Source organism: Meleagris gallopavo, chromosome 21 (assembly GCF_905368555.1).
Source record: "Meleagris gallopavo chromosome 21, MGAL_WU_HG_1.1, whole genome shotgun sequence".
In the NCBI taxonomy this organism is placed as follows: domain Eukaryota; kingdom Metazoa; phylum Chordata; class Aves; order Galliformes; family Phasianidae; genus Meleagris; species Meleagris gallopavo.
The window spans coordinates 4,056,238-4,065,879 of NC_139424.1; the positions used below are offsets into that span (position 1 = coordinate 4,056,238).

The 9,642-nt window shown below is 53.4% G+C and overlaps 1 protein-coding gene across 1 annotated transcript in view; it reads left to right on the top strand.

Moving 5' to 3' along the window:
- The window catches only part of CUX1 (cut like homeobox 1), a 226,856-nt gene extending 218,793 nt beyond the window's left edge, over positions 1–8,063 (top strand). The window contains exons 15-23 of the mRNA XM_085240899.1: positions 2,648–2,784; positions 3,211–3,277; positions 3,564–3,676; positions 4,447–4,563; positions 5,461–5,544; positions 5,662–5,718; positions 6,442–6,522; positions 7,302–7,366; positions 7,550–8,063. Coding sequence (XP_085097025.1) covers positions 2,648–2,784; positions 3,211–3,277; positions 3,564–3,676; positions 4,447–4,563; positions 5,461–5,544; positions 5,662–5,718; positions 6,442–6,522; positions 7,302–7,366; positions 7,550–7,610 — 782 coding nt within the window. The 3' untranslated portion in view covers positions 7,611–8,063. The remainder of the gene's footprint in view (positions 1–2,647; positions 2,785–3,210; positions 3,278–3,563; positions 3,677–4,446; positions 4,564–5,460; positions 5,545–5,661; positions 5,719–6,441; positions 6,523–7,301; positions 7,367–7,549) is intronic.
- The last annotated feature ends 1,579 nt before the right edge of the window (positions 8,064–9,642 follow it).

Genomic DNA, 9,642 nt, shown 5'->3' on the forward strand with positions numbered 1-9,642 from the left:
GAAAGAATAGTTTCTCAAAGAAAGCTCCAAACATGCCACATCATTTCTTTTCTTGTTTTCTTCTTTTTTACAGTTCTGTAAATCCCAGGATGCCATCCAGTAATGGAGGCAGATTAGAAAGTTATCATCAGGCAAATGAGGGTGTGAACTTGCAAAGCCTCAGCTAATTTGCAGTAAGTGCCCATGTGTGTGCTGCTGCCCGCAGGTCCCTTCCATAGTATCACTCAGCTCCTGTTTCCTTCGGGCTAAGAGGATTCACACGAGCAGTTCCTGCAGTCCTATGGATGTGCAGCAAGTCACAGCCTATCACCCCAAGGTGATTTATTCGTCTGCTCTATCCTCAGTAATCAAGCCACCATCTTATGAAAAGATTGCCTCTCATTTATTTATGTCTGGCCTTATAACTTCAAACTAAGTTGCTAGTATGTCTTAATTTTCTCCATCTGTGAAAACAGATGCTGTTTATTTTGGATGATTTGCCAAGGGAGTCCAACTGCTGGGGCTTGTTGCAGGAGGCCGAGCTGCCAGCACTCCGCAGCCACGCGGGGCTTAAGGTCTGGTGGGTGCTCCTGATGAGCTGCACACAATGTGCCCGCAGGGCTTCTCCATCTTTGCTTTGTGATTGTGCATTTTTTGCTGTGCTATTTAATGTAGAACGCCTCTGATCAGTGCTGCACCATCTCCATGAGTTTTGGTCAGCAGCAGGGACCCCCACTCTTCTCCAGGCCAGCAGTAAAGGCTGTGGGAGAGCTGTGTGGTTGATCACTTGCTTGTGCCCAAGGCTCCTGGGATGGTCAGTTGTGCCTGCAGGACTGTAGTGCGGTGGTGGTAGCCCAAGTTCAGTGGTTGGTAGCCAAAACTCAATGAATCTGCTTGAGCCTTGTGTTTGAACAGGCAGTTTGTGCTGAATTGCTGGGATCCACGTTGCAGTCAACAGGGAACTCAGAGGGCACGGTGGGGATGGGCTGGTGGTTGGATTTGATGCTCTTACCATAGAATCACAGAATGGCTCAAGTTGGAGACGACCTTAAAGATCGTCCATTTCCAACCTGCCGTTGGAAATGGATGCCCAGGGCCCCATCCATGGCCTTGGGCACCTCCAGGGATGGGGTGTCAGAGAGGTCTTTTCCAACCTTAATGATTCTATGGTTCTGCACTCCTTGCAGTGACCCACGCTGACCAGCCAGGCATAATGAAAGTTTGAGACTTTTGGATCAGTGTCCTGATTTGGCTGAGAAAAGCCATCATCAGGTGCAGGTTGGCCCAACCCACTGCTAATGCACCACTGGAGCCCCACGCACAACCTGGCGCAGCACCCATCTGCCCACCACCTTGCCAAGGACGGCGAAGGAAGGCTTGCAGCGCTGCTGTCACCTGCACTGCATGCTTCCTGCATGCCAGGTGGAGCTGGCAGCACTGCAGTGGGACACGGGCAGGGCTGGGGGCTTCTGTCAGCACTCAGCCGTCCTGTTGCTGCATTGCCTTCGTAAAGCAGTAGCGCGTTGGATATGGCTTCTCTGTAGTCTGAAAAGTCAAGGACAATGAGGCTTCAGGAGAAAGACATAGGGTTTAAAATCCCATTTTCCTCAGGGCTTCACCTTCTTTGTCCCATTATCTTCTGTGGTGCCTCTGTCTCTCTTTTGAGGCTTTTGCACATCTGAAGGGTCAGGGCCGGGTCGTGGCAGCACAGCAGCTCTGAGGATGCAAAAGCGGAATCCAGCACTCATCTCCAGTGCCCAGCTGAGCTGGGGCTGCTCCTGCTGCTGCCCTTTGGGGCAGAGAAAGTTATGATTAAAAAAACTTTGAACAAAGATATGGGGTGGTGGGATCAGAGAGAAGCTCCATCCATTTCGGTTGCTTTAGGATTAGAGGTTGTTCCCAACTTCTCTGTTTTCATGGAGATGAACCCCAAGGGAAGGAAGAACAAGTTGTTGTTTAAAAGTGGGAGATGTGCTTCCCTGGAGAACAGAAAGCAAATTGCACTTTTGCTCTATGCACCCTGAAAGCAAAAATGTTGAGGAAGAAGTGGGGATGCAGAGCTGCTCCAGCGCCAGCAGGGACGTGGGGAAATGCAGGGCAGCATCGCACCATTGCGGCCACTTTCCTTTGGCCAACGAGAGCTTCCCAACTACACGTGAACAGGCAGTTTTAAGAAACATCCAATTAAATAATTAATCGTAGGGAAGAGTTTTTCTTCTTTCCAAATCTTGTTAATGCAGGTATTTTGCATTGGACCACCCGTGTTTTGGGATTGGAGCCGTCACCATTTCTTGAGAAATAGTGACCTCCAGTGGGGCAGCTCTGCCAGCACAGCTTTGGGGTTGGATGGCCCTTTTGGGGGTCTTGCACTGCTGTGGTTTGGGGGGTGGCTATGACTGGGAGGCACTAGAAGGACGTTGCTCTGCTGGAAGCTGGGCAGGGACCATCTCCAAAGATGTCCCCGTCCCCCATCTCACCCCAGTGGGTGCTTTGTCTGGAGCAGCTCAGGGCTGCTGATGTACTCCTGCTGTGCCCCCAGAAGCAGGGATGGAGGCCTGGAACAACGGGATTTGCTGCCTGTGAGGCAGCTTCAGCACTCTGGGTGGGAATTCCACATCTCTTGGTGTCCCCTTGGGTCCTGGCTGACAGCCCTGGCTCTGTTTTGCAGTGCGCTGTGCGGAGCTGCAGATCCAGCTGACGGAGGCCGTGTCGGGGCTGGCAGGGCAGAAGGAGTTGGTGGCCAAACTGGAACACGACCTAAGCACCATCCAGGCCCTCTCTGCTGTGCATCGTCCAGACGCAGAGGTAACCCCCTGGCTCACAGCTCCATGACTCGGGGTGGCCCCAGGGATGACCACCTATGGGGGAGGGCCTGCAGCAGGCATGGGGTTGTCATATCACCTCCTCTGTTCTTTCTTCTGTTTGATTTTGGGTTTTGTTTTCCCACATTTTCTTTCTTTCTTTTTATTTTCCAACCCGTTGCCCACCTGGGTGCTGCATCAAGCCCATATACAGGATGGTGCTGGCATGTGGGAGGTGGCAGGAGTGGCTTCTGAGGGCCATCCAGCCCTTCTCTTCCCATGAAGGGACAGGTTTTAGAGTTGAGCATCACAGTAATTAGGATCAAGCATCATCGTCTTTGGCTTGACCCTTGCTGAGCACCCGTCTGGCAGAGACGCTCCCAGACAGGCACTGAGTGGGAAATGCTGAATCCCTTCTGCTTGCCCCCAGGGCGCAGCCATCCCCAGCCTGGAGAAGATACCTGAGCCCATCAAGGAGGCCACCGCGCTGTTCTATGGTGAGAGGCATCCAAAAACTTCTCGGGGTGCGGGTGGGAGCCATCCCAGAGCCGTGGGCAGGGCACTCACCTCTTGGGGACAGTGACGTGGAGATGGTCCCAGGCAGACACAGACAGCACATCCCTCACTGGGGACAGTGATGTGTTTTGTGTTCAGCACGCATTGCTGGTCCTCCTGGCCACAGCCCAGCGCCCATAGGGGGCACCCATGGAATGGGGTGGTGCTGCTGCAGGATGGGTGGTGGGTGTCCATTGGGTTTTGCTTCACACTCACTGTTGTCCACAGGTCATCCACCATCCCCCAGTGCCCCGTTCCCTGAGGGGCAGGTGGACTCACTGCTTTCCATCATCTCCAGCCAGAGGGAACGCTTCCGAGCCAGGAACCAGGAGCTGGAGGGGGTATGTGGGGTGGGCAGGTCCTGCGTGCTGCGGTGGGCTGCTTGTCTGCCATGTGGGGTTTTTCATCAGCACAGCACCAGTGCAAGCAGTAGGAAATATACATTCTAGGGTTAGTGGGACCAGGACCTGTCAGTGTTGCTCATAAGGGCAGTCCAAATCCCTGCTGCGGTGCAGGTGTGCTTGGCTATCTTGCATCCCCGTGTGCTTGGCCATCCAGCGTAGCACTGGGGCTGCTGGACGAAAGGAGCACAAAATGAATGTGGATTGGAGCAGAGTTTCACCCAAGAGCTCTGGAAGTTGAAGGACAGCTCCAAAGAACCTCTTATATGGGCAGAGCTGGCTCTGTAGCTCCCATAGCGTCACGGGATTGGGTTCTTCAATAAGGCAGGGCTGGGCCAGTAGGGACAATTTTAATCAAGATCGTGGAAGTTGGGCGTACTGAGAGGGGAGAGCATGGTGAGGAATGTGGTACTGCATCAGGGATGGCAAAACTGGGCATCAGCAAGTCCCCTCCTACCATGTTTTGGAGTCCCATCAAGGTAAACAATGGGGAGCAGGCTCCCATCACATCCCCATCACCCTCATTGCATGGCTGTGTTCAACCAAGAGCGGAGCCATGCAACTGTGCCATTGAGGACACCCTGCACCTTTAGTGTCAGGGACCTCAGACAGGTGAACCTTCCAGCCTCACTGGTGCAGTGGGGCTCTGCATCCCATATGAGGACAGTGCCACTGGGGCTGAACCTTTTTGCTTACTGCTCCCCATGCAGGAGAACCGCATGATGCAGCACACGGTGCACGCATTGCAGAGCGAGCTGGACAACCTGCGGGCTGATAACATCAAGCTCTATGAGAAGATCAAGTTCCTGCAGAGTTACCCCGGCCGGGTGAGTGCTGCTGGTTGTCCTCCCGTTGGGTTGACACAGACAGGCAGATCCCAAAGCCCCATTTATCCCAGTAACGGCAGCAGGAGGCTGTCCCCTGCCACCTCCCTGCCTTACCTCCCCTGTTACTGATGGACATTTTAATGGCATTTAGGGATGGGAGACTCCCACAACTGTGCAGGACCTTATTTGGGTCTCATTCACGCCGGGGTGAGGTTGGCCCCTCTGACATTTTTCCCTGTGTCTCCCATGGAAGATCATTCCCATGTTTATTCCCACAACCCCTGGATGCCATCAGCATGAGCTAAAGAGCACACGGCTCCCGCGCGCCGCGTTGCATAATTCACAACCTAATCAGGCATGTGACAAGTTAAAAATAATCATCAAAGATCATTCAATAAGGCCAGATCTGATGAATTCAGCGTCCCTATATCGGGATCTGGCCTCATCGGGGTATCGCATTGCAGAACGTAAGGGCATAGTTGCTAAAGGTCCTCTTGCAGCGTGGTTTGAGTGCCTTGAAGCCACCAGTAGCCGTGTGCTGGTGAGAGCAGGGCAGAGCCTCCATCCCTGAGCCCATCCAAACTGTTGCCTTCTATCAAGAGGTTTCCTTACTCTTCCTCACCATTTGCCCTGCTGGCAGTAGCTATGGGGTTAAGCACTGGTTTCTTCCCCATGAGCCACTGTCATTGTCCTGCCCATCACACAGGGATTTGGGGTGTGATGTTCAGAACGCACTGGTCTTGTTAGTCCATCCACTGGATCATGCACCACTCCATCCATTGGGATCACTTCTTCCCAATAAGGCTGGGGAGGGCAGCGCCTGTGTCCAGGGGTGTGGGACAGGGAGGACATGTGGCCGTGCCATCCACGGGTCTCATCGCGCCTTCACCTCTACAGGGCAGCAGCAGGGATGACACAGAGCTGCGTTACTCCTCGCAGTACGAAGAGCGCCTGGATCCCTTCTCCTCCTTCAGCAGGAAGGTATGGGACTCCACACAGTGCACCCACACTCACACCAACACCTCACCTTCCCAGATCTGCATCCCCCAATCACTCCTTCCGGCCCCCAGTTCAGCTCAGTGCATCTTCTCTTTGCAGGAGCGCCAGCGCAAGTACCTGAGCCTGAGTCCCTGGGACAAAGCCACGCTGAGCATGGTGAGATGCGGGGCAGACCCGTCCCTGCCATGGTTGTGGGGTTTGGGGTGTTGACTCCCAGCTATCCAGCACGACAGAGGTTAACGCTGGCCTGTAGCAGCCACAGAATGCTGAAATATCTCATAACGAAGGCAAAGTTGTCATTTGCATGAAAACCAAGCAAATGCCAGCATGAATATGGATCGGGTGGTGTGCCAGCGCCACGGAGAATTAATGAGAGGCATTTACAAAAAAACTGACTTACGGGAGTTACTCCCTGGGAATATTTAAGAACATAATCTTGTTTGTTACAGCAGCCTCCGCCGTGGCCCTGAATAGCAAAGATGATTTCAGCACAGGGTTGGTTTGATGGGAGATCTGTGGGTTTTAATGCCACCCTCAGAAATCCCACGTGGTGTTTTGGGGAATTTGCTTCTGTCCATAATGAATCCCCAGCTTTCACAGCAGGAATACAAAGTGGCAGTGTAGGATCTGTTCTCCATAAGCTGCTTTTCTGGGCTGTGGTTGTTCCCAAGCTTGGCTCTTTCCAAGGGATGGACACCCAATTCCATCCTCCCTCAGCCAATGTCAATGCCCAACGGTATCCTAAAGGGCTGACATCTTCTAGGGGGCTCAGCCCTGTGGTTCACGGCCTTGAGTTCACCAAAACTCCAAGCCGCTCACCCTAGGCATTGAATCCCTAGCACACATCAAAATGGGATTTAATCTCTGCTCTTGCTGCAGGGACGACTCATCCTATCCAACAAGACCGCTCGCACTGTCGCGTTTTTCTACACGCTGCTCTTGCACTGCCTTGTCTTCCTGGTAAGTGTGGTGGGAGCAAAGCACGGCCATGTGGAGCAGTGCTGGGGCTGCCCAAAATCCCGTACCTCACATGTTTGCTGGGGGCTGAGTTATCATTTCAAGAGAAAGAAAAAAAAATAGAAATCTCAACATCAATAATTAAAGGATGAAACAAGATGAAAGACAAGTCAGAACAATATTTCTACTTGATCATCTCAAAGTAAATCCAACCTTGTGTTATTTTGGTGAGGGAAGGAACATAGAAAATAAAAAGTTAAGTGTCATTAAAGTTTGAAGCACTAACCTAAAAAAATAATCATAAATATTGCATGCTTGGGATGATCTGGCTTCACCTAGAAACAAAAGGGTTTATAGACCGAGCCCAGCACTGCCTGGGAGTGGGCAAAGCTGCTGCTCCTGCAGCACTGCTGGGGATGGGAATGTCGTAGGATGCTGCAGGGAGGCGGGATGTCATGTCATGGTGAGGAAGGGATGCTTCAGTGGGGGTGGGATATTATGAGATGTCATGATGGGGGCAGGATGTCGTTGTAAGAGATGGGATGTCATGATGGGAGGAATGTCATAGTAGGGGTGGGATGTTATGACGGGGATGGGATGTCATGGTGGGGCTGGGATGTCATTGTAAGGGACGGGGTGTCGTGATGGATTGGAATATCATGGTGAGTTGGAATGTCATGATAGGGATGGGATGTCATGGTAGGGATGGGATGCCGCAGTGGGAGCACATCAGGCAGAGGCCTGCACACAAGCCCACCCCAATTGCATTCCTTATTTTGCAGGTTCTCTACAAAACTGCCTGGAGTGAGAGCGTGGGCAGGGACTGCGCTGCGTTCTGCGCCAAGAAGTGGGTGTGAGCAGGGCTGGGTGGGCTGGGGTGGCAATGGGGGTCTGAGCAGAGCCGGGTGCTGTGAGCGAGGGTGGGGGTTGGGTTGGGAAAGCAGCTAAAGATGGAGTGAAGGCAAGGTGGGATCTCTTGGCTTCCCCCATGTCTGGAGGAACGCCCTAACCCGGCCCTGCCCTTCCCCAGGTTCGCCGACCACCTGCACAAGTTCCACGAGAACGGGGATGGCGGTGACATGTGGCAGTGACAGCCTGACTGCACCACTCCTCCCGCAGCAGGATCCGGCCCTTCACTATCGCTTCGCTTTCTGCTTCGTTGGATGGGGGCAACGCTGCACCTTCCGCCCCTGTTGGGAACCAGTAGCCCCAGTGCGGGGTAAGACCGACCCACGGCACTTTGAGGATGGAGCCGGGGCTGTGGGATGCTCAGCACCACCTGAGGGCAGGGCGTAAGAGCTGCTCCCCTGTGAGCCCGTTGGCTTTAGATGATGATATTTGCTCTCTGCCGTTGGGAAATGTGATCCAGGGAGGGGTGGGCTGCTCGCTGGGGCTTTGCTGGGACAGTTCTATTGGCTTTTTTTAGATGTTACGTAGGGTGGCTTGGAACCTCTGCTGCTATTCACACTTGTACTCTTCGTAAATCATTTTGAATAATGTAGAGTTCTGCAGGATGAGTGATTAAATAAACAGCTATGCATTGAGTGAATTGTTTGGGGTTTCCTTTCTGGGATGTTTTGCTCAGATGCATGGTTGGATGAGATGATCTCAGTGGTTATTTCCCCATCTCAGTGATCCTAGGAGTCTGCCACGCTGGATTCAGGGTTGGCAGAACCCCCATCCCCACAGCGAGAGGACGGTGCAGGGCTGATCGTGATTTCCCCCATTCTTTTCCCTTCCCTTTGCATCCCAAACAAAGCCTTAGCCCCGCTTCTGCTCACCCCCATGCCCATCCCCATCCCTGAGCAGTGAGGGGCTGTGGCCCTACCCCATCCCCACTGAGCAGCTGGCAGACATCCTTACTCTGGGGAAAAGAGTTTTTATCCTTTTTGTCCTATTTTGTCCTATTTTTTTGCAGGGTTGCCAGGACCCCTCCCTCAGACATCGCCGTCCTTCGGTGCTGCAGCTGCTGGGGGAGATGGGAGCTTGTTGCTAATTTACTCTGAAAGCCGCTTTGATCCCAATGCAGCACAAGAGAGAAGGGTTTCGGCAGCCCCTCTCTGCTTTAAATTTGATTATGGGAAACAGTCTTAATTAGTATCGACAGCCGTTCAGGGAAATAATTAAAGGAAAACCTGTGCTTTCCGTATCCCTCTAACCTGCACGTTGCTCACGCAGACCCCGGTTGCATTTTGGGGGCCACGGCGGGGGCACAGCTCTTCTCTTGCTGTCACCACAGCAGTGCTGGGTCTCCATAGCCACGAGGCAGCGCCGTGTCCGTGCTCTGCAAATGGAGCGCTGCAATCGATCGCGCTCAGCAGCGCTGGCTGCACGCAATGCAGACACCCACAGCCATCAGCAGCACCCGCTGCCCCGTGGCACTGCGGCTGGAAATATAGGAACTGGACCCAAAGGGTTAACCTTGGGTGCAGCCCGGCCCCGGGGATCAATAGGTGGTTCTGTCATGTGTGGTTATTTTTGGCAGAAGGGCTGTGGTAGTGCAATGTAACCTCGCAGGGAGCAGTGCCTCCGCTGCTGCCCATCCCACCTTGCACCCACCCAGCACCCCAGATGTCCCAGCACCCCAATATCGGAGCCCCCATACCCCGAGGGAGCCCCCACCCCACCCACACAGGGATTGATTGACTCGCAGAGTTGGAGCGAGCAGAACTGGAGGTGGCGGTGGGGATTTTCACTCTCACCCAATGGCAGCTGGGCCCAGCGATGGGGCAACACACGGCCTGGCCCCCGCGTACCCCCCAGCATTACTGACAGAGCTTCCATTGCATGGAGCTCGGAGTCTTGTTCCCACTGCACAGTGCATTGCTTTGTTCCCCCACGTGCCCACTGTGTAGAGTTTTCTCCCTATTGCATTAAGGTTTTCCCCACTGTGTGGTGCGGTGGTATTTTGTTCCCATTGAGTGGAACTTTGTCCCTGTTGCACTGGGGTCTTGTCCCCACCATGCAGTGCACTGGTGCTTTGTCCCTATTATGTGAAGCTTTGTCTTCATGCATGGAGCTTTCTCCCCCTTGCAAGGAGCTTTGCCCCTATTGCATTCATGTTTTGTCCTCTGTGTGATGCACTGGTGCTTGGTCCCCATCGAGTGGAGCTTTGTCCCCATT